At 40.1% G+C, this 26,056-nt stretch overlaps 1 protein-coding gene across 1 annotated transcript in view; it reads left to right on the top strand.

Moving 5' to 3' along the window:
• Positions 1-26,056, top strand: part of SLC26A7 (solute carrier family 26 (anion exchanger), member 7) — a 120,839-nt gene that overhangs the window by 10,150 nt on the left and 84,633 nt on the right. The window contains exon 2 of the mRNA XM_008568057.1: positions 18,149-18,259. Coding sequence (XP_008566279.1) covers positions 18,149-18,259 — 111 coding nt within the window. The remainder of the gene's footprint in view (positions 1-18,148; positions 18,260-26,056) is intronic.

The following is a 26,056-nucleotide window of genomic DNA, read 5'->3' as shown; positions in this document are numbered from 1 at the left end:
CATGGTTATTCTTTATTTTTATGCTTGTGAGATCTCACCTGTGTAACAAGTTACAGGGTGAAAGCATAACATGATTTGCATTATCCCCTCTAATCATTAGAAACCCTGACCTTTGATTACTAACAATTGTCTGTGAACCAATATGTGTCAATAGGCATTTGTTTTCAAACAGTTGTGGTTCTTGAGTATATGTAAATTTACCCTGGGAGATCTACTTATAATATCGCTTAACTGAGTCTGCTGATATTGTGAACCACACAGCTGGTTATACTGTGGTTTGCTAATAGCAATACTAAGACCACCACAAGCCAGTTACTAGAGGGAAATAACTTTCATCATTCCCCACACAGTTTGGGTTTGATATTTTATGTGTAATTCTTGGAAGTACCTACCACCACCTAATTATTTTGTTTTCAAGAATACTAATCTGTCTTGCTAGGTTTCTTTGCTCATTTCTATTAAAAAATATTTGAAAGAATACACAGTTTTTTGCTGTGTTCTTGGAAAGAGACAGAGAAGTATAAGACAACAATCTAGCCTACAAGGGGCTTATTATTTTTTCCTTCCTCAGAAATGCATACAAAAGTATATGAGAATATGATCTTGTTGTTTCAACCTTGAAGATATCATTGTGATGTGGGTATGTAAGGGTGGGAACATTTTCTTAATGGAAGTTTGTAAAGTATTGGTTTCAGCCACTTATTGCCTTGAGTGGGTTGTATAACACAGAAGGTTGCCAAAGAATTCAGTGTTTTTATTTAGGAACATGAAGACTATTACAATTCCATCTACATAACATAACATGAAATGAATATTTGCTGATAAACATTGGATTAATATAGAGAACAAAGTAGCAGGCTTAAAAAGCTAGCAATATTTGATTAGCTACAACATATGGGATAATATGAATAATTTGTTTTAGTCCGTTTTGTGTTGCTATAACAGAATTACCTGAGACTGGGTAATTTATAAAGAACAGAGGTTTATTTGGCTTATGATTCTGGGACAGCTGTGTCTGGCACGGGCCTCAGGCTGCTTCTACTCATGGCAGAAAGTGGCAGGGAGCTGGCTGGTACAAGCAGATCACATGGTGACAGGAAGCAAGAGAGAGGAAGCAAGGAGGGGGAGGTGCCAGGGTCCTATATACAACAAGCTCTCGTGGGAACTAATAGAGCGAGAACTCACTCACTACCCCCCCTCCCCCAGGGAGAGCATTAACTCATTCATGAGGGGTCCGCCCCCATGACTCAATCAGTTTCCAACACTGCCACATTAGAGATCAAATTTCCACATGAGTTTTGGAGGGGAAAACACATCCAAACTCCATCAGCATTTTAAGAAATCAAGTCCTGCTAATTATCCCTTTCCCAGAAAGGATCTCAAGGACACTATCTACACAGGTAACATTTAGGGAATGGCAACCAGTATCCCACTTTATTGGCTGAGTTAGTGTACAAAGCATAGCTCTCAAAGCTGGAGTGGAGCAAAACAGTTTAGACCAGAGTCTTAAGAGGCATTTTCTTTCTTTTAAAGCTAAGATTTGGATGTGCTTGTGGAAACAGAAAAAAAAACATATCAGAGCTTACCTTGAAGCAGGCCCTCATTCTTTTTTCATGCCAGTAGCATGGATTAAGACATAGTAGAAAAGAGAAGACACACTTGGATTTGGCCTTTTCTCATCAGGAGATGTGTTCTCTTTAGAGTATTCAACCTTGACCCCTTCAATTAGCAGCCCTTCTCTTAGGTTGGGGAGGTAGAAGGTGGTGGAGAGAAGGGGTCTGAGAACTTCTGCACAGAAGCTTGAGCTGAGTTTGTGGCACTGTGTTTAGAGAGAGGTGGGTAGAATCTAGACATTGCAGAAGGTGGGATTGAGATCAGGTTTGGGGAGGTTAGCTAAGACATACAAACAGCCTAGTGACTGTGAAGTTTAGCACCTGAGTGTCAGCCAATGGACCAGAGAACAGAAGGTAAAACTGGGGAGTAAAGTCGGAAGCTTAGGCAAAGTGCAGGCGCAACTTGAATTTGGAACCTGTGTCCATGATTCTGGGTAGAAAGGGGTCTGAGTTACACAGTCTAGTGATCCAGCAGTACTGCTAGATCTCAGAGTCTTTTCTAATTTTCTACCCAATGTGTAAGCAGGCCTCAAATTTTTGTGGGTGAGCCTGAGCCATGGAAGGCAGTGAAATGCACCTGGCTGGCAAGAGAAGTAAGGAAAGAAGAGAAGGCATCAGCCGACAGCTGCCATTGAAGGTTATGAGTTGGTGTCCCCATCCTCACATTAGAACATCAGATTGGACTCTTTGCCTTCCTGTAGATTATTCTAGTGCCATTGGTAGAGTTCTTTGATAATTTAAAATGGTATTTAAGCTTTAAAGAGCCATCTCGAGAAGATGATAATAATATCCAGCCCTATAAAAATGCTGAGGACTAATTTAACTCATTCTTTGTGCCAGTACTGTGTTGGGCCATGAGGTCTCTTTTTTCTGGGCTTTGCCTGGAATATTCTCTTACTTCCCTTCTTTCCTTCCTATTACTTTTGCAGGATTCCTCCTCCAAGTCTTAGAGTAAAGGACACTATGCTAATCCTTGTGGAACAGATTCTTTCTTACGTGACCCTATAGCTTCCAATGCTTCTTTTCTTTTAAAAAACTTCACTAAATATTTATTCATCCTGTGTATTTCCTGCTAAGTTCTATGATCTATAAGAGCAAAAATAGTATAATGTCTGTTTTATTTATCACTAAATTCCTTGTACCTAGTTAAGTGACCAGCACAAAGTAGAATTTGATAAATATTAAAGAATATTACTGATAAATTAAATAGATAAAATAGTGAATCTTATTGATAGGCATTATCATTCCTTTTTTTTAATAGAGTAAAAGACTGAAGTTCAGAAAGATTAAACAACTTGTATAAAGTCTCATAGCTGAAAAGAGATGACTCTGAGATCCAAATCCATGTTTACTCTGATTTCCTAAGTTTTATACCGCTAGGGCACGTCCAGAGGACAGCTAGTTAGTGCCAGAGGCAATGAGCCTTGTGCAGAAAACCCAAGTAAGAGAAGATATGGGAATCCATTTATCACAGGAGAATTCTCTGCCTGCTGAGATTCATGCTCTGAAGTCTAAGCAAATTAATTCTAATATTTTCTCCCAACAACACCTGGAAAAAAATCAGAATCATTTAATTGAAGCCTTTTGGGGAGGAGGGCAGGCTATGATGTCAGCACAGATGTAGCCCCAAACACACAATGGCCCTGAACAAAGATAGTAGCAGTGGCAGTAGGAACAGAGAAGAGGGACAGGGTCTGTCTATACTAAGTCGAATGGACTTCCAGATTTCTAAATGGGTGACTCAATGGATGGTGATGACATTTTCTGAGATAGGGCATAAATAAAGAATACCAGTGTTTGTTTTTATTTTGTTTTTAATGCATATTTTTCTGTTGTTATGGAGAGGTTGGTGGTGAGAGGTATCAAAATAATTTCTATTTTGTATTTGTTATGTGAGTGCCTGTGGGATCTCTTGTTAATGTCCATTTGGGTCTAGAGTTTATGAGAAATATCATTCAGATGGACATACTGTGGTTATAATTATGAGATTGGATGGGATCATTCATGAATAGTTTGTAGAACAAAAAGAGGAATAAAGATGGAAGGAACCTTGGAGAATATTAAGTGTGGTAAGCGGCTGAGGAGCTAGTAGAGAAAAATGAGAAGACCTGGTCCATGAACATCATGTGCTTTGAGAGCATTGTGTGCTTTTGGCTGACAGAATTTAAAGAAATGTGCGGTTAACTCGGCCAAATGCAGCAATCTTAAGACATATATATGAAACACAGAACTCTCAGGACAGAAAAGAATAATGCTTCAAAACCAAGAGTAAAACTCAGCCAGAAGAGAGCACTGGAAAATATGCTTAATGACAAAATCAGAGGTACCCAAACGAAATGCTTCATGACTCTTCAGGCAGTTGGGTAACTTGGAAAGGCCATTCATTTGTGAAAGTTCTGTGCATCCGTTAGCCCCCATTTCAAGTCTTATCTTCCAATGAAACTTTCTGTGATTATGTTTTCCATAGTTTCTCTACCTTTCCTGAGCTTTGGTTACACTGATCATCTATAAACTGGACATATAATTGTTTGTGTTGGATAAAGTTTGTTTACATCGAGGACCTTAGAGTTCATAGTTTTTGTCCCTTTATATTTCTCATGGAATCTAATATGGATTTGGGTGCATAGTAAGAGTTTTATAAGTACTTGTACGATGATTGTCAGAAAGAACTCAGTTTTGGACTTTGGCTGCATTACTTGGGCAAGTTCTTTAGCTGCTCTAAGGTTTACTCTTCCAACGTGTAAAATAGGGATAATAATATCTAGTGCACAGAGTTGTTTTGGAGAAGAAATGAGAGAATTTAAGTTGCTCAGGGAAGAATCTAGTACAAATGAAAAGTTCAGTAAATGCTATTATTTTAATGCTATTATTATTGTCATCTATTTCTCACGGGAACATAAACCAGTATGTGGAGGTTATAAACAGAAACTCCAGAAAATTAGGGATTTTTATCTGGGTTGTTAGTTGATATATCTCAAGTACTTGCCACATACTGGGTTCTTAAATCTAGGCAGATATTTTCTACTTCTAGGTTTTAGCCTGGTACTTAAAGGTAAGAAGGTGGAGATCATCAGCTTTGCAAGAAATCTTCCAAAAAAATTAAGTTATAATTTTTGCATCTTATAAAATGTTAAGGGACCCCTCCCCCATACACACAAATTTGCCATGAATGGGTACTTCAAACTTTCTTCTAGCTGTTGCTGATATCAATTGCTAAGTAGATATCATTCAACATCTGCAGGAACTCAGTGCATGGCTGTGTGCATGTTCTATCTCTCTCCCACTTCCCTTTCCTCCCTAGCCCACCCCCTGCCCAGTTAAAAAAACAGAAATAGAAACAAGAATAAACAATTCCAAAAGGGAATGGGAAGAGATGCCAAATAGCCTAATTAGTATTTTAGGCTCACTGCATCATTCTATTTGAGGCAGCAGTTATGTCCATGACTGGGTAAAAGAACATTTTAATGACTATTTGTATCCTGTGGGTCCATGGTCATTCTCATTGAGTTTATTGCTCATAAACTGTTTGGGCTGTTGCTGGAGAATAGCACTGTGCAGAGAGAGACATCATTATTGCTTTTGAATGATACTAGTGTCCAGACCACCTCCTTCTCTACAGCTGCATCGTGAGACAAGGGAGTTCCAGCCTGGGCTGTGGGTGCGTGCGGTGACCAGACATTCGCTTCTCAGTCTTGTTCAGAGTCAGAGATCGGCAGTGTGTGTCTTTCCCTCTGCTGGGTGTTTCCTCATTTTCATGTGGGCCTCGGTGTTTGCTACTGCACGCTTTCCGCTTGAAGCCAGTGAGCTACCTAGTCCTCTCTGCAAATAGCTGGATTATCTGTAAATAGCAAATTAACCCTTTCACAGCATGAGGGCTCTGTATAATCCATTTTTGAAGTAATTTAAACCATTGCAGTCTGAGAAGTGATATCATCTCATATGCATGGTCTATTGTTTATTTATATAATTCTGTCACTTTAAGGCTAAGGGATTACTTCTTTTTTCCCTCCAAAAATGACAGCTTTGTATATAGTTAAGTAACATCTCATTTTACTAAAAATATTAAAAGGTGGAAGTGAAAAGGAGAAAGTCATACCATTTTATTTAGGGATTCTGAAAAAATAATTCATTGAGTTTCAAAGTTGAGTTTGAGAAAACAAATTCCCTACTAACTTGCTTGTGTACAGATGGTATTTTACCACTACTATTACCTCGCATTCATATGACATTTTTTACTTTTCAAAGAAGTAATTGATCTTTGATGTAAGTCTTTGGGCCCCATTTGCATCCATAAATTCTGGATTCTGTAACTACAATGAAAATTCCAGCAGGTACTAGGAGTAGGGAGTGGTGTTCATCAAAATTCTTCAACCAAATCAGGCCTCCTCATAACCAAGATCCCTTCTTCCTTCTAGGCTTACATCTGGACCTGAACTGACATCCTTCTCCCTGCCCTCCAAGAATCAGGCTTTCTGGGGTTTAGAAAGTCATGTCAGCACTCTCATCAGGACTCATACTTCACTGTCTCTCTTTCCACTTGGATTAAACTTCGCTGAAGCAGAAACAACTCTTTTGCCAACAATCTAGTTAAAGCTCTCAGCAAAGGCTAAGAATTGCTATTTTTTTTAATGCACTATATCTTATTATTCAATTTTTTCCACATCCCACAAACTTCTGGTTTTCTTCCATGTCACATTCAGACCTGGAAAACAAGGGATTGGTATTGCAGTCTCTTTCTCTTCCTAATTAGAGAGGTTTCAGAATAAATATGGTAGGAAGAAACAAAGCAATGGCATATTTCATGTATATTCCAGTTTCTACCTGCACATGTGCCTCTGCTTTCTGTCATACTTGGTCACTACATGAAACCAGGTCCTTTCTCAATCATTTCTCCTTTCCCTTACTTTCCTTCTAATGCTGCTATTAGTACCCTCCGCCCTGGCTTGAACTTCCAATGATATCTTCACGGCCAGCCTTTACCAGCACACCTTCAGAAACACCTCTTCCTTAGGGAATAAACTCTTCAGAATGTTTACAAAATATTCTCTCTTCCTCTTTCCCTCCTTAAAACCTGGCTCTCCCACACAAGAGCATTATCTCTTGAGCACCCTTCTCAAATAGAGCCTAATCATTCTCCCGCTGCCCTTGGTAACTCATGTATAAAACACATTATACTTGTATTTACACGCTCAGTTTCTGTGCTGTTCTATACCGCATCCCCATTTGCCTGTGACACCTCCGAGGCCATTTTTTTCATATGGTCATATATTTTAAAAAAATTTTCAGAGTAAGGTATGTTAACAGAAATTAAGAACACTGTCTTTTCACAGCCCAACATTCCTTGAGTCACACTTCTTATGTCTGGTGGTATTGGAGTGGCTGCAGACATCTAAATATTGACATTGATGAAGATAAAATAAAACTCATAATATGGCACTATAACAAGGCCATTGTCAAGACACTGGTTTACTAATGTCTGCAATTCAAGTAATATTTAAGTTTTTGCACAAGGAAACTTGAAACGTCATGAAATCTTATAGCTATTAAGAATCTTAGTAGTCGCTTTCTCAATTTAATAGATTCAAGTTCATATGATATTATTTACCAGTTATAAAGCTAAAATAAAATTTTCTAATGTATACATATTAAAAAATAAACTGAAAAAAACAATACTATCTTAGTCTGATTCCCCAGAAATTAGAGCCTAAGCTGGAGGGTTTATATGCTGTTATGTCATTAGGGAGTATAAACCCAGATGGCAGGAGTGAGGGACCAGGAGGGAGAGACAATGGGAGAATGTCTACTATGAAGCTGGCTACCTCCAAGGGTGGCTGACTGGCCTATCCATTGGGACCATTCCCCCACAAAGCTGTCAACTGCACCTCCAGACCATCTTTCAGTGTGGAGAAAAAGGGAAACATTTATTCAGTAGCTCAGTCTCTCATTGGTAAAAGTTTTACCCTTGGGTGTTCCTCTGAGTTGGCATGTGTGAGTCTGGGCATTAACAGAATCTCAGAGCAAGGGTCAACAGTGATGCCCTAGGATTCAAAAAAAGTGAGGAGCTGTCAGATTGCACCACATGAAATCAGACAGAGCCCTTGCAGAGCTACAGGAGACAGATGAGTCCAGGAACACCTGTAATGATGCATAAGAAATGCTTGGTACCCAAGAGAAACCCCCAAATTATCTTTCTATTCTCTCTACAGAAAATATTACACACATCATTGTCATATGCAGAGATGTCCAGAGAATATACAGCCTAAAATTTTGGTGGCGGGGAGAAGTATTATAGAGATAAATCTGACAATTCAAAGATTAGTTCATGTTTCCTGCTTCTTCTCCCTCCATTCATTCATTCCTTAACCTGCTCCCACATCGTCTATTCCCCAGGAAGTTCTCTTTCTAAGGTCGCCAGTGGCCTCTGTACTGTCAAATTTGCAGGATATTCTATTCTTTGTCAGGAGTGCCGTTTCTGTGGAATCGCCACAGACTGTCTTGGCCCTGGTGTCCTTATATCCTTTTCCTGAGTTCTTTTTTCTCTGCATCTGGCAATTCCCTCACTCCTCAAATTTTGTTGTTGATCAGGCTTTCAGTCTTCTGCTCATTGTACTCTAAACTTCCAGTCTCTTTAGATGACCTAATCCAGGCTTTTGCTATCTTTTATATAGTTTCTCATTTTCTGCTCACATCCAGTTAGCAATCTTTGGCCCTGTGACAGGTTCTAGGAAGACGGTTTTCTATGCTCAAGCCACAGGCCATGTAACTGATGTGTTGTATAAATGTGTGTGCATAACACCTATTTATGTATGATGAAATTATATTTCCTGGGGAAATGCTTTCCCTTTCTCCACTCCCCTCCCCCCACCCCCAGATATCCGTGGTAGTTTCCTAACTGTTCTTTCCATCAGTCTTGTGTGTCTTCCATATAACTTCTATAGTTATCACCTAGAAAGCAACTTTTACCACATTGCTCCTTTTAGAAAAAGAATCTCCCAGTGGCTTCCATAAAATTCAGTATAATGTTCAGATTGCTTTTAAAAGTGTCTATCCAAAATATTGTATAGCTTTTCTGAACTCATTGAACAAGGTAAAAAGAAAGTTTCAAAGATGTATAAAAAATACTGGTAACCTCCTTCTTGGATTCTAACATAAAACTATCATACAAAACACATAAGCCGGAAACTTGTTTCTTATGTCTAACAATAAGAGGGAACTTCAAAAAGTTCATGGAAAGATTGTATTATCTTCTAATTCTTTTTTTCCACTAACTTTTTGAAGTACCCTTGTATCATGAACATGCCTTCAGATTAATGGATGTGGTTCTAACTTGGTCTTTTTAACAGCTGTATAATACTCTATAGTATAGTTGTACTAAAATGCATCTAACCATCTCCATATTGATGGGCATTGAGGTTATTTCCATGTTTAACCACTTCATAAATTATTTTAATACACAGTATTAGCTAAATTTTCTTATAGGACTGTGAGATACATTCTTAAGCTGCTACATCAAGGTATGTATATACATGGTGGTGTTTCTTGTCTACATCTTTTCCCTCTTCTTCTGAGGGAGACTCATCCCTCTCCCACTCTCAGGCCACTGGTTCCTAAAAGCCGACATTATATGCTATGAGGGATAGGACGTGTCCCAGGCCAGACTAATTAGAGATGTTTATCTCTCTGGCCACAATGATAGAAGTAATTTGCTTTACAGGATGTTAAGCGTACCTTTTCAGCTTTTTATATTGATGTTTTACATTAGAAAGTTGTACTTTTTTTGTTATTGCTCTGTATTTTAAATTAGACTTCTCATTACTTTTTTAAAAGATCATAAAAAAGATTACATTGTATAAAGTTGAATATACTAATTATCCTGATTATCCATATTGCACACAGGTATTGATATTCAGTGCTGTACCCCACAGATATGTACAATCAACTATGTTTCAATTTTTAAAAAGTCACACTTATTGAGGAAAAATTTACAAATCATTACTTTTTTCAGCTTCTTGCCTCTCTAAACCTATTATTCTTCCTTCAGGTGTAGTTACCTCTTACTTATATTCAGTTTGATTTTCCTCCTGTTGGTCATTTTGAGACCCCTTAAATTAGCTCTAATCAGGATTTGTGTTCTCTCAGAACCTATCCAAATGTGGCTGTTAGGATCTTGCAAGCAGGAATAAACAAGAAGCTCTGGAAGGCACACAGGTTCTGACTTTAAGGGCAGAGGCCAGTCAGCTGAGGTAGAGGGAGACTAGTCCCAGGACTGAGTGGAAGGCTTCTGGCTATAGTTCCAGTCACTGTCGCAGTTCTTCACAGATCCACAGGATGGAGCAAGCCCTCCCAGAGCCACAGCAGGACGATGGGACAGTCTTTTGCTGAGGAACCTTCTATGCTTCTGCTGGTCAAACCCTTCTCTTTCACCCCAAGCCATGGTGAAATCCTCCTAGTTTCTACTCCAGCTCTTGAGGAGAAGCAAGCTCTTTCCTCTGTTGGATCTCATCTGGCACCAAAGAGCATGTAGTTGAGCGCCTGTGATTGTGGCGTAAACTTTGACTTCAGGTGCTGCCTCCTGGCCCTGCCCATGTGTCTAACTGACTGATGTATTACAACAGAGAGGACGTTGGGGGAGATTCTGTAGGGTCAAGCTGCTATCATTCTGAATCTCAGGTAAGTTCTTACTACTTACCTTAATATATAAGACCCTTTATCATCTAATTTCATCTCCTGGTTCTTTCTCGCATGAATTAATTTTTTCTGAGCGTCCCAGGAACAAAACAAACTTTTTCAGAACTCTGTGTCCTTGAATATGTTTCTTCAACCTAAAACGATCTCCTCAACCTTCTCCTCAGACATCTATTCATACATTTTTTGCACATCTATTACTCATCATTCAGTACTCAGTGTAAGTATGTCCCCTTTTGGGGAGACTTTTTGGGATCCAGTCATTCTTTCTCTGTCTTAATGTTTAGTTATCTTTAGTAGCAGCAAATAAAAATATATATTATTCATATTTCCATAAAACTAGACATGTGAACTGAAAACATTCTAGAACTGTTATGTAAGGAAAGCTCAAATTTTAGAAGGGTAGCAGTTAAAAATCTCTCATTGTATGTGATAGAAAATACAATCTGATGTGGCTCAACTAAAAAGGGAATTAATTGGTATGTAAATGAAAAGTCCTGGGGTAAAATTGGACCTTCAGGGAGGAAACGATTTATGTAGCTGATCAGCCATTTGTAGTGACTTAAGATTCTTATCTTTTCACTGTCTTGATGTTAAAAGATTCCAGATAATTCTACCACCTCCTTTTGAATCAGAGAATATGAAATGAGCTTAAACACTAAGAAAGAGAAAAAGAGAAGGTCTGGAGGGAAGAAAGGGAGTAAGCAAGGGAAGGAGGGTAGGAGAGAGAACAGCATTGTACAACACCTTCGTATTTCATTAGGTAGCTCTTCCTGCTTTTTAATCATTAACCTAGAAAAGTGCCTCAGGTTCACATTTACTTCTATTTCCATGTTCACACAAGCTGCCCTTTCAATTTCATTGAAAAAGCTCCGCTTAAAGACCTTAAGTAGGTGATTAAGGAATGCAGCACAGGATTGAATCTTTCATTTCCTTTCTTTGGGTATTATTGTAAGTATTTCCTCCAAATTCCAAACTTTTTCTCTTTCTCTTATCGAATTATTAGTACTTAGTTCTTATTCCTTGGGATAAGAACTTTAAAATGCTTCTATCTTTAGCAATTCTAAGCTCAGAGTAAGTTTTGAAATGCACGCAAAAATACCTCTGATACTCAATATTCAAGACATCACCACCGCCTCCACTCCCAACCTCCAGCCATTTATAAAAAATACTTCAGCTTTTGGCTAGCTTTTACTCATATGAAGTATCTTTACTGAGGCCATGTTATATAGATAATACTATGATTTACTAAGTGGTATAAATTAATACAAGAGTCTCAGCTTTGGCTTTAAAATAAATATGTCAAATCCTAGTATTCTTTTGCTACCATAGCCGGATGCAGTAATTCATCTGTAAGCCCAACATTTAGAACTGAAAAACATTGTTTGGTTTCTGTTTGACAACTTAAAAAAAATTGAATACAGTACTTTAATGTGATTTTGATAAATGAATATAAATATATATTTTTTAAATTGACCAAACTAAAAGTTTTCCATTTTTGCCATATTAGGAGAAATTAATCAGTGCTTTTTCTGAGTGGCAGCTCCTCAGTCATTGGTCACAAATAAGGTAGGTTAGATCATTTGGGAGGGGGCGCTGTTTTCTTATCTGCACCAGGGTGCTCAATACTTCAGCTGTAACTCTGGTTAGATGAAGGCTGGGAGTAAAGGCCAGGAGCTTCTGAAGTTTTTTTTTATTTTTTTTATTTTTATTTATTGTTAGCATATTCATTCTTACAAATTGTGATATTTCTTTATATGCCCTTTGCCTGACCTGTCACTTCCCAACCCCCCTCCTTCTCTTCCCCACCATCTCTAGCTTTTGCATGAGCAGGTCAGCCTGGGTCCAGCCTTCTTGATATTTTGCCAATATTTTCTTTCTCATGTACCAGAAATTGGAGAGAGTGAGACAACTCAATTGCGATACTTCTGTGGAAACTCAATCCTACAGAGCTTTAAAAGACTAACCACAGTTCCAAATGTGGTTGGCCCATCTTTACTCACATTTGTTTTGAGACATTCAACAGGCTCCATTTTCTCAAAGTTATAGACACTGAATCCTGAGAATAAATATTGCCTTGATAATCCTGCAAGTACAGTTTCTAGTGATGGTACTATGTGTAGTAGAGATTGGATGGGGCTTTAACTTTTACATTGAGTGTTAAGTAAGCAGTTTTTCAAAAGTCTATCTTTTATATTTAGCAACTTATCTCTAAACATTTATTACTTAGGAACTAAATTTCTGATATGCTACTTTTGATGACTTAAAATACAAAATTTGAGTGATATTATGGAGATTGAGGGATTATGAATTAGAATTACAAAGGTTGTAATATTAAATATTGATTAAGGGCAAGTGTTTTGATCCTGTTCAGAATGTGAGGTTTAACTCCCAGCATCAAACAACCTCTCATTTTCTGTCTCCCTCTCAAAATTGACACTTATATTAGTTTACTAGGGCTGCCATATTAAAGTACCACAAACTGGGTGGCTTAAACAATTGAAATTTATTCTGGAGGCTAGAAGTCCAAAATCAAAGTGTAGGCAGTTTTGGTTTCTTCTGAGTGCTGTAAGGGAGAATGTGTTTCATGCCTCTCCTCTCACTTCAGGTGATTTGCTGGCAAATTTTGGTGTTCTTTGGCATACAAAAGCAGCACCTGATCTCTGCCTTCATCTTCACACAGTATTCTCTGTGTTCTTGTCTGTCTTCCACATGTTGTTCTTTTATAAGGAAACAGTCATATTGAATTAGGGATTTACCTGATTTCAGTATGACCTCATCTTAAATAAGTATATCTGCAGTGACCCTATTTCCAAATAGGTGACATCCTAAGGTACTGAGGGGTTAGGAGTTCAACATATGAATTTTGGGGGGACACAATTCAACCTATAAAAATAGTTAAAGATGCTTTATGAAGAGTATTGACATTCCAGGGCAGCAAATTCTACTGAAATAGTTGTTCCATTGAGTTGTGTTAGCTACAGTTTTCTCAGTGATGTTTGAAACTCCATAACTGAAGGCTATAGTCTGAAAAATACTGTTCTTGCATTCACACCTGAAGGCAACAAAACTAGTGCTTCTCACAAAAAAAGGTGAGGTCACAAGACCAACACAATATAAAGTCTCCAACAGAGTGGTTCTCTGTGTGTAATTCCAGCACCAATTCCTGACTTCGAATTCAATATCTACATACAATCCAGGTTTCTTTGATATTCTAAATAATTGCTGTCATGTAAATCTAAACTAGTCCAGAACTAAAATAAAAATCTGTATCTTAAGATAGTAATCCTGTATCCAATATAGAAACCCTGGATCCAATATAGAAATCATCTTCTCTGTGAGAAATAGTTCTCTTTTTCACCAGTCGTGATTGAGTCGCTTTCTAGTGATTTTTGCCAAAAGCTTTTATAGGAGCAGAGGCAGAAATTAAGTTACCTTCTTGTTTTCCTGGTCTTTCTTGGTCAGGGTCAGGCACTGTGTCTAGGGAAGCCATTCTCATCACAGCATGTGTTGGAGGGGCAATGCATGCTTGTGACAAATGTTCAACTTCACATTAAGGGCTTCTCAAAAGGGCTGTTGTGTTCACAAGCCCTGAAACTACTGATGATTTTGATATGTGAGTCTTGAATCTCTTCTACTCCTCTTCTATGATAATCATTATTATGCCTACAAAACATGTTGTCTTAAAATTTGCATCTTTTGAAGTTTTCTAGTGACGGTTCTTTTGTGGTTGTATCAGCCTTACACTACCAATAAAAGGGTACTTCAAAAAGTTTGTGGAAAAGTGGAATTAAAAGGTAATATGAATATTTCCACGAACTTTTTGATTCTTGATCTTTAAAAATAATCAGCCATCGAAAGATCTCAGTTTTGGGGTTCTATCTATCTACCTATCATCTCCCTTCCTCCCTCTTTCCTTCCCCCTCTTCTTTTGGGACCCTTTGGCCTAATGCTCATTGTGTTCATTCCTTGACACTTTTGTTTGTGTTGCTTTTGCTCCTATCTAAGTTAGATTAGTATCTATTAACATTTATAGCAATATTCTTCTAAATAATAGCGTAAGAGAATTGTAATTCTGCTCTTATTTGAATTAAATACTCTGTTTTATTAAACACAGAGAAAGTGTAAATAATTCTGCTAATTCGTAAGCAACTCTAGCTAGTTAATGTTTTCACTATTTTGGGGGTATTTAAAATACTAGCTTGTGTGAGTGTGTGTGTATATGTATGTAGTTTATATTATGAACCAGAATAATAAATAAGAAAAAAGAAACTTTATTCAACTCCCTCTCCTTTTTAAAATTTTATCTTTATTAGCATATTCATTATTACGAATGATACTTATTCTTTATGCCCCTTGTCCATTCTCTCCTCTTCCCCCACCCCCTTCCCCCTCTAATAACCATAGATTTGTTCTCTCCATCTGATAAATTAACTGTTCCTCTGTTGGTCTGTTTCCTAGATGATCTGTCCACTACGGAGGCAGGTGTGATCAAGTCCTCCTCTATTATAGTAAATCAGATGCTTCTTCTATTACTCTAGAGTGTGCTTTGTGGAAAGAGAGGACCTCTTCTTCCTCTTTTTTTTTTTTTTTTTTTTTTTTTCTCTGCTGGTGCCTCTCCTTGAGTCAGTGCAGTTGAGAGTCTGGCGTGCCATCTGCACGGTGGCTGTGACTGCTGCTATAGAGACTAGCCGCTTTTGCAGCAGCCATGGCAATTGTGATGGCTATGGAGGGTTACCCGTGTGGAAATCGTGTTTTTGGTGTGCTCCTTAACTGGTTGTGGCTGGGTTCGGCTTCCCACAGCTCTGTGCCTCAGGACCCTGGTGGAGCCCTGGGAACTCTCTCTCCTTTTTTGAGATATGTATATGTGTGTGGCATTGTCTTGGGCCTTGTAGTTCTTATTTTTGGAAAGGATACTTCATGTTTTAAAGTATTGTATATCTGAATTAGTTCATTCCTCCTTTATTTTGGCCATTGTTCATTGCCATATTAACAGAGAAATAGGTTGCCACCGAGGGTGAATGACAACATTGTTTAGAGTGAAAGCTCAGTATCAGTGTCTTAAGAGATAAAGGAAATCTCCACATGACTTCTGGTTTTGGAGATTGTTCTTTAGAATCTACTGAAATGATATTTTGCATTAATTTATAGGTCTACAGATCTTTTTAAAATCTTGGATTTAACATATTTTACATGATTATTACCATTTTAATCAAAAATGTAGGAGAAATATTGCATTTCCCAGGCAAACAAAAACTATGGGAGTTAATTAGATAGTAATATGAAATCCAGAGAAATTCAGTTTTTGAACTAATTTTGTCATGGACTTTATTTGGGATAAACAGAGAGAGATGAGTGTTATTGTAACAAAGCAAGCAGATACACAGGGAGGTAGCTATTCACAGAGCAAGAGGAGAGCAATTGCTTCCAGCTTTGCATTAACATTTGCGTGTTGCACATAGAGGAGTGTCCATATGATATCCAAGCAGCTTTTGTAAATATGCTCCATGCTATTCCCTTTTCTCCCCACCATTAATTTAGTAGATTTGTATAATCTCGTGAAACGCGGGCCACATTTTTCTTACCAGGGAACACTTTGCATTTCCGTCTCTTGATAGATAATTTTTTTCTTTTCCTTTTTTTTGTCTTTTTTCGTGACTGGCAATGGATCGCAACCCTCAGTGTCGCGCCCGTACCAGGGAACACTTTGCATTTCCGTCTCTTGATAGATAATTTTTTTCTTTTCCTTTTTTTTGTCTTTTTTCGTGACTGGCAATGGATCGCAACCCTCAGTGTCGCGCCCGTACCAGACCGGGACCGGCAACAGGATCGCAACCCTCGGTGTTGCTCCCGCACCTCGCTCAGCCAGTGAGCGGCCGGTCTGTATGTGGGATCTGAACCCTTGGCGGGAGCGCTGCCACGCTCCCAAGCGGCGCACTGTAGCAGTGCGCCACCGGGCCGGCCCTTGATAGATAATTTTTATCAGGTAACTCATTCTGAAAAACGGATGAGAAAAAGTTATTTTCCAGCTTTCCATATGACTGATGTGAATACTGTACTTTTTTTGGAAGGAGGCTGGTGAGTGGCTGGTACAGGGATCAAAACCTCGACCTTAGTGTTATCACCACCATGCTCTAACCAACTAAGCTAACTGGCCAGCCATAAATACAATACTTTTTACAAAATTTCTTACACTAAAAATGCCAAGAGGGGCTGGTTGGTAGGGGTGGGAAAATGCCTTCTGATACTAAACTGGCTTCAAGACCTGTCCCTTGACACCCCCCTTCCCACCAACCCACTGCTGCCTCTCAGTATGCCTCTATGAAATTCTAGAGCAGCTTCTGCCACTGATTCTTCTATAATCACTTTTATTTTCACCAGATTTTTGAAATACATTACTAGTAAATAAGCAACTGAGATGGTTTTTAAAAATAAATAAGGGAATGGTCTTTGGTAGACTTTTCATGTATTTTAATTATAGATAAAATGCATTATACTGCTTGAAAAATATTTGATATATAACTACAGTTTATTAAAAATGGAATTAAATTAAATTTAAAAATGGTAAAATCTCAACAGTAAACATGATTCATATTGGAACAAGACTGGCAGGCTCTATAGTGGGAACAATGATCAACCTGATCTCCTATTCAGGTGTTCTAGATTCTAATGTTCCCTCCTTCTTCAAGTCTCTTGTGACTCGTAAATCCCTTTATGCCCAAAAAAATGCCTATCATTAAACTAACAGACTTGAATGGATTTTTTGGAATCTAGCACAAGTGGTCATTTAATACCAAGGACCAGCCACAGAGAAAATAATTGTAATGAGCCAGTACTCATGCATATTTTGGTCACATTTAACCCACCAGTGGTCATTTAGAAATGTCTAGGAAAATCTTCTATGTGTATGAACCATACCAACTCTGTAGGCAATAGTCTCTATGAGGAACAAAAATTAATTTGAGTTATTTTTATTTAATCTTTGAATAAGCAAAGTTGATCATTTTTCCCATTCTGAGAAACTGTACCTAAAATATAGACTAGAGTCCAGTTAGCAGGAAGGACATGGGTTCATGCACTGGCTCTGCCACTGGGATACACAATTTTAGGCTGGCTAGGCAGCCAGCCAGCCAGCCAACCAGCCAACTTTGAGGACACATCCTTTTTGCCCCAGCCCTAGTCTCCATTCTGTGTCAAACTTCTCATCGGTCAGTGGTAAAGCTAATAGCCCTGCCTATGTCATAGATGCTATTGTGCGATTAGAGTCATACTTGTGAAGATGCTTCTAAAATCCAAGAATGCCTGGAGGTATTTTACAATGATGCTATCACACCTGCATATTACCAGGAAGACATTCTGAACCACTATTTTCTTACAGACATCTCTACAATCAAGGGGAAAAGTAGTAGTCCAAAAACAATGGCTTTTGGAATTGAAATATAAATATGAACTAATGAACTATTTTTCTCCTATTTAGGACAATAATGCTAATCTCTTGATGAGGAAGTAGAATAAAAGTATGGTTCATTTTGTCCATCAATAAACCAATTCTTTTTTTTTTTTTCTTTTTTGTCTTTTTTTACTGACCGGCAACGGGATCGCAACCCTCGGTGTCGCGCCTGCACCGCGCTCAGCCAGTGAGCGGGAACCGGTCTCCACATGGGATCCGAACCCTCGGCAGGAGCGCCGCTGCACTCCCAAGCGGTGCACTCTCCAGTGCGCCACTGGGCCGGCCCATCAATAAACCAATTCTATTGTATGATAGACAATATACAATAACCCTTCCATTGTGTAATTGACTGTATCTTGGGGTTGTAAGATTGTCCTCATTACACTGGTCTTCTTCACAGGGTTGGCCTTTGCTATTCTCTCATCTGTGCACCCAGTGTTTGGTTTATATGGGTCTCTGTTTCCTGCCATCATTTATGCCATATTTGGAATGGGACGTCATGTTGCCACAGGTAATAATTCCTCTCTATGTTTATGCTTCTTATGTTACTAATTAAACGTACTCAGACTGATCATTAATTACTGATTAGATTTCCAAAGCAGTTCTAATGTCACTATTGAAAACCTCAGGAACTGTTAGGGCAAGACATTTAACTTTCTGTGCATCAGATAGTCAGTACGGACTGTGATTTATTACTACATTACTACGTAACCAAGTTTATTGCTCAGGATCCTTTGTATTTTTAAGTTGCAAAAAGACCAGTGAAAGAAGGGGTAATGTTTTGAATTTACAATAAGATGATAGAAAGTAATCTCGTGGAAGAAAAAAAAAAAGGCTATACAGATGCTCCTTGCCTTATGATGGGGTTACGTCCAGATGAACCCACTGTAAATTGCAAATATTGTTAAGTTGTATATTCATTAAATAAACAATAACCAAACAAAATACACAGTATAGCATCACTTGTTTACCCACATGATTGCTGCTGCTGCCCAGCATTGCCAGAGAGTATTGTACCACACATGACCAGCCTGGGAAAAGATCAAAATTCAAAATTTGAAGTATTGTTTCTACTGAAAGCTTATCACTTTTGCACCATTGTAAAGTTGAAATATCATAAGTCAAACCACCAAAAGTTGAACCATTGTTAGTCAGAGACCACTTATATAAAATTCGGTTACTCAAATATTGAAAAATATTCTACATATATTTGATATTTGGAGTAAACGATCTTTTAAGTATCTTACAGGCTAGGTTCTATAATGCCCTTTAATTAGTATATCTCTTATTTTGTCTAGCTCTGCATTACCAAATAAAATGTGAATGATCATGAATATTCTGACAATAGAACAGTCTATATTTTGGTGTTAGATAAACCCGGATGTATGTCTCATTAGTTGTTTGCTATTTGCATGACCTTGGGCAAAATTTCAAAGCTCTATTACCTGCTTTCTTGATAGTAAAATGACCCTCCCCCTCAATTTTATATGATTATAGTGAGAACTAGATAATTGATGTACAGTGTAACATTTAGTACTTGCTACATAATAAAATTTAATAAAGTTAGCTATTATTATTACAAAAATGATACCTTAATATTAAATACCAAGGTAATAATAATAATAAAAATGCTTTGAACTGGAAATATCCGTAGAGAGATTTCTGTTTGCTTTGTGATTGTAAGATCTCAGCCTCTAAGTAATACCATGTTGTGACTACTTCTTCAGTAGTCAGTTTGTGTTGTTGATTGTAGTTTCCTGTTGGTGTTGTAACAAAATTCCATAAGTTTAGTGGCTTAAAACAAGATAAAGTTATTATTTTATAGTTCTGGAGTTTAGAAGTCTGAAATAGATCTCAAAGGCTAAAATTTATGAGTCAGGAGGGCTGCATTCCTTTTTGGAGGGTCTAAGGGAGAATTCGTTTTCTTGATTTCTGTAGCATCTACAGACTTGGCACCATCTTCAAAGACTCACTTAGCATCTTCAAATCTCCCCATGTCAAGCTCTTTTATCTGCCCATAATCCTGTTGACTGGGCCAATTGTAGAGCTAGGACTGGGTCTGAAGCTCACAGGCCCCTCAAGCCCATTTTCCAGACTGGGTCTCACACCCTTCACATGCCAGGCTGGATTCCCAGACCCCTCACATGCCAGTCTGAGTCACTAGATCCTTCACATACAGGTCTATGAGCTAGGTAACTGGCAAAAAGGTCCTTGGAAGCTCTAGGTTGGAGAGCATGGCTGCACATGGCAGATGCCTGAGGCAGATGCCAACCAACTCGCAGCGCCATGCAGGCACACTAACTCCACCCCCCTACACACAATTTGCTTACAAAGAATGTGCTGCACCACCCCCAAAAAGACGGGCAGATGAGGGAGCCTAATTAAATTATTCTATTTTCCCAACAATCCACCCCTTCAGGGTCCCTGCCCTACAATCTACATGCTCAGAATCTTCCACAATGTTCCCTTAGTGAGGATAAATGATCCTTACATTTACATAACCTATTGTCCATTCAATATGCTTTAAGGCTTGTAGTTCTGTCCTTTTAAATGTTAGCCGCATATGTCTGGTTAGTAGTCATTATTGGCGCGATCCTCTATGGGAACCCTGCAGTCATACTGATGGGCAGTTCAATGTACATTCAATAGGTCGACACACTGATCACGCAACTCTGGTGCAGTGCCTGCAACCAGAACACTATGGGTGAAAAGACAGAAGGGTTATTGGTAGCAATAGGGGAAGTTCTCACCCCTCTGGTAAGATACATGCCAGTTTGCCATCCTGAGAAAGGATGGTTGCAGGAATAGGTATCTCACCTGGCTTATGATACCACACTTTATCTGCTAACACTGTTGGATCTGTAGGTTCTACATGTAACAGTATAGGGGAACTCATAATTGGCCATAATGATACAAATGTGCCCTTTGGAATAGAGTGCTTATCTGTTCCAGGTCATGTTACCTTTACTTGGGGAGGGCAGGTACTTGTCACCCAAGGTGAAACTTGCAAGTCTTCCTCTAATCCTTTTCCACAAGGCCCTATTAGACCTACCCAGCATATATGGGGGGCTTTTATTCTCCAAGGCCATTCCCATTGTACTGTCTGTCCCTGTTGCAAACAGGTTGGGGCCGGTAAGAGAATATTTCCATTCTTGCCATATCCTGGCTTCAAAAGCTTATCTTTAGTAGTGATTTGCAGCTGTATAGGTGCTGCAGCCCTATGCAACAGAGCTTCCACTGGCAGGGTCTCTCATTTAGAATTCTGACTGACAGCCATAATGGCCATGTCCACCCCTTCAGGGATGGGGGTTGGGCAGATAGTCTTAGTCCCTTTTTTAAAAGACCATTGTACTGTTCAACCATTCCTGCTGCCAAGAATGATATGGCACATGTAACTTCCACTGAATAGACAACTGGAAAGCCCACCTCTGAACCCCATGTCCATTAAAGTGGGTTCCACTGTCACTCTCTGTGACTACTGGCCAGCCATACATAGCCGTAAGGTAAGGCTATTCAATGATTTCACAGTGTTTACCTGGTCTGGGGCCTTACAAGGCCATACGAACAGAAGACCAGTAGCCGTATCAACAGCTGTGAAGATGTATCTGAAATTCTCTGAACTTGACAGTGGTCTGACAAAGTCCACTTGCCATTCAGTCAGGGGCACCCTTCCTCAAGTTATTTGCCCATCTGTATGGGGCACCCACTGGGGGTGTGGACTCTCTTGAGCACATACTGGACAAGCATGACAGACATTTACTACATCTTTCCTTTTTATAAGCAAGGCCCATCTTTGAGCCGCCATCCACATGGTTTTACCACCAGCATGCTGCATTCGTCAATGTAACCACTGGGTTATATCAGTAGCTGGGTCTCTCTCCAGCCATCTTACCTTAGCCAAGGCATTGGCCTCATCACTTCCTGGACTGGCTAAGGTGAAGTGTCCTGTGATATGGAAAAGAGTTACTTCTTTCTCATGTTCCAATTCCCATAACTCTTGCCACATGGCTTGTCCCCACAGGGGTTGGTGGCCTACCATCCACCATTGATACTTCCAATTAGAAATCCAAAGGGTTAAACCTTTGTACACAGCCCAGCTGTCAGTACCGATGATTAATGGCCCAGGTTCATTTTTTATCACCATCCATACTGTTCTCAATTCAGCCCATTGGCTGCTTTGCCCTTTACCATTTTCATACCACATGGTATCTGTTAAGGACTGGACAGCAACAGCTGTCCATGACGCTGAAGGTCCCATGCTAGAGCCATCTGTATAGCAAGCTTACTCTGTGATAGGTCCCTGTCCCTCATGGAAAGGTGTAGCCTCCACCTCCATGGGTAAGGGCTTTGTCAAAGTTTCCTCCATGACCTCTACTGGGCCTTGCACAGTTTGCAACTCTTTGGACAGAGGACTCATTGACACAGCGCTCCTTTGTTCTATATATGCTCCCCATTTAGACAAGTTGGGATTCTGAGCTACACCTGTTTCAGGGTTGGTTTCCCACGTGTGCAGTCGGCCTGTTATAGTCGGCCTGTTATGGGGTATGTCGTCCCTACTAGGACTTTAGCAGTTCTCTTGATAGCTTCAGTGGCTACCAAGGCAGAATACACAGCTGCTAACTGCTTTTCTATTAGGATATAATGCACTTCAGCACCCTTCCAGAACTGAGACAAGAATCCTTCAGGTGTGCAGAATATGTCTGGTCTCTGTCACAAACCCCATCCTAACCCCTCCTGGGTTATATGTACTTCTAACTCAAACAGCTTAGTGGGGCCGGCCACTTGTAAAGCTTGTACTTGCTGTATTGCTCTTTTTGTAGACTGATAAGCTTGTTCTACTTCCTCAGTCTGATCCCAGAGGGCTCCTTTCTTTGTTAATGCATATAGTGAGCATGCCATTTGGGCCATATGGTGTACAAAAGCTCTCCAATACCCCAAAAGTCCCAAATATGTCTGTAGCTGAGCTACAATTGTGGGTCAAGGGTACGCCTGTATCTTATCTATAATAGCTTCTGGGAGGAGCCTTGTCTTACCTGATCAGACCACTCCTAGGAATTTGACTGACAGCTCAGATCCTTGCACTTTGGCTGTATTCATGGCCCACCCACATTGTTCCAAATGACTTAGCAGTGTTGGAGATGCCTGGGTCAAATCTGCAAGAGAATCAGAGTTTAGTAACACACCATCAATGTAGTGAAACATTGTAACTGTGCTGGGCCTAGTCCTCTTGGCTAGGTCCCCAACCACTAAACCATGACAGATGGATGGGCTATGCAGATAACCTTGGAGCAATACTTGAAAGGTCCACTGTCTTCCTTCTCACATGAAGGCAAACTGATCTCAGCTATCAGCTGAGATTGGAATAGAGAAAAAAGCATTTGCAAGGTCCAGTACATAATGGTAAGTTCCCAGCTTAGTCATTAGCTGATCCATCAAGTCATGAACTGAAGGCACAGCTGCATGCAAAGGAGGCACTACTTTGTTCAGTTCTCGATAATCTACAGTCATTCTCCAGGTACTATCAAGCTTTTTCACTGGCCATACTAGAGCATTAAATGGGCTATTAGCCAGATGAATAATGCCAACTTTCTCTAATTCCAATATAGTGGCACTTATCTCTGCATGTCCTCCTGGTAGGCAATTCTGCTTTACATTAACTACACATCTTGACTTGGGTAAAACCTATGGGTCATTTAGCATATCCTCATAAAACAGGCTTTACTGTCCATATTTACAGCTGAAACTCTCCAACTGTTGTTTTCAGGTGCAAACCATAAAGTACATCCATACCCAAGATGTATTCAGCTACAGGAGATATATATATACAGTATATACACGAGGAGGTGATCTTCCTATGCCCAATGGCAATGACACAGCTTTGACCTCAGAACGATGTCCTCCATAGCCACTTATATGAACTGTGGCCCCTGGAAATTTATCTGGATTGCCATATATCAGGCTACATTCTGTGCCTGTATCCACCAATGCGAAAACACGCTGCACATTTGTCCCTGACCAATATATTGCCAATTCAACATGAGGCCTCTCTGGTCCTCACCTGCTCCCAAAAGATGAGCACCTTGGCCTATTCCCTAATCAATAGGAACAGTTCATCTGCCTCCTCGGGAGCAACCAAAAAGTCTTTTAAATCCACTGAGCATACCTTGCTACCTGTTTCGGGGTGTTTACTAAAATGCTGTTTAGGGCACAATTGCTGCCACACGGCAAACAGGACTGAATTTGGCTGCCAGTCAATTTTCTTTTTATCAATCCCTCCAGCAAGCAAGTCAAGCCACATCTGCTTATGGCTAGTCTTGCTTGGTCCCTTTGGGATAAAATAACGAGCATTTCTTGGGGGTTTGGTCTTAGCCACCTTTTGGTCCCCTTTTGCTGGTCTCCTATCCTCTACTTCACCCAACCTGGCTATCACGGTTGTTACTTCATGTATAGGACGACCAATGTATGGGGCCAGTATGGCCATCATTGACCCAAAGGACGTTCATGGGGCATTTTGCAGCACTATGTCTCTCATGCTGCCTGTAAAGTTCTCATCATCCGGGCCATGAGTGTTCACATTAAACATGGACTGCCACATCCCCAGCTCCTGATTGATTTGGAACAACTTAGCATATGTTTGCCATTTACTAACAATCTTGGGCAGTTCTCCAGCATTTTCCCACATGGTTTGGGCAGCTACATTCACCCAGTCCATCAAGGAGTAATCTCACCCTTGTGCATATCTGTGGCTATTTTGCAGCTGCTGCTTCAGGGATGGGAGTATGGTAATGGAGGCCAATTTCTCCACCTTCTCACCAGAGCACATCACACTATCCACCCCCAGGTCCCATAACTGCAACAGCCAAGCAGCCAGCATCCCCCCATGCTTCTGTCTGAATGGTCTCCCAAAGTCAACCAGTTCAACCTGGGTATACGGGACATAGGTGGTCAACTGGGTCACCTGTGCGTCACCCACTAGTTGTCCATCCAGTCTCATAGGCTGTTCATGTTTCAATTTCTCACACAAAACAGGCTGTGCCTGGAGATGCACGGTTTCCCCCAGCTCACCACTGGGTTTGTTGTCTTCCCTGGTATGAGAGGCAGGAGTGGCCAGTTGCGGCACGTCGTCCTCCAGGATAATCGTCCTTGCTTCCAACAACTCTGCTTTCTGCTACAAATCTCAATCAGTTTGCATCATAGTGAGCAGCAGCCAGGCTCTGGTCAGCAGAAAAGTGGCCACTGGGCACCACATGCTCAAGGACAGCCACATTTCCTCCCCCTCCCAAGGGGTTTTGTGTTGTAGTACCTGGTCTATGCTGCCTTGCAGTCCAGTGTGCAGCAACTAGATCCCGGTCAACAGGAAGGTGGCCATAGGGCAGAGCATATTCAAAAGTAGCCACATTTCCTCCTTCCAAGGGTTTTCTGCTCCTGTACCTGCTCAGAATCCTGTCGCAGACTACACTAATTGTCAAGCTCTTTTATCTGCCCATAATCCTGCTGACCGGGCCAATTGTCAAGCTAGAGCTGGGTCTGGAGCTCACAGACCCCTCAAGTCCATTTCCCAGACTGGGTCACAAACCCTTCACATGTCAGGCTGGGTCCCCAGACCACTCACATGCCAAGCTGGGTCACCAGACCCCTCACATGCTAGGCTGGGTCACCAGATCCCTCACACGCAGGTCTATGAGCTAGGTTACCAGCAAAAAAGGTCCTTGGAAGCTGCAGGCTAGAGAGCATGGCTGCACAGAGCAGATGCCTGAGGCAGACCCCAGCTAGCGTGTGGCGCCATGCAGGCACACTAACTACACACACACACACACACACACACACACACACATACACACACACACAAAAAATTTGCTTACAAAGAATGTGCTGCACCACCCCCAACCAGACAGGCAGGTGGGGGGGGCCTGATTAAATTATTCTATTTTCCCAACCTCCTGATTCTGATATTTTGCCTCCATTTTCCATATTTAAAGGACCTTTGTGATTACATTGGACACACATGGATATCTCCTTATTTTAAGGTCAGCTGATTAGCAACCTTAATTCCATCTGAAATATTAATTCCTCCTTGCCATGTAGTATAACATATTCACAGGTTCTGGAGATTAGGACGTAGACATATTTAGTAGGTCATAATTCTGCCTACCACATTGGTACATAAATTTTCTCATAAAACAATGTTGTTTTTATGTAGATTTGGTTTTTTATATCAACTGACTTTGTCATGGGAATAGGATTAACAGTTATCAGTCATTGACAGCATTGTTATCTAAAGCATGGTTCATAAACCAGCAGGATCAGT

This window comes from Galeopterus variegatus, unplaced genomic scaffold (genome assembly GCF_000696425.1).
Source record: "Galeopterus variegatus unplaced genomic scaffold, G_variegatus-3.0.2 Scaffold371, whole genome shotgun sequence".
Lineage (NCBI taxonomy): Eukaryota > Metazoa > Chordata > Mammalia > Dermoptera > Cynocephalidae > Galeopterus > Galeopterus variegatus.
This window is presented reverse-complemented; position numbering and strand designations above follow the sequence as displayed.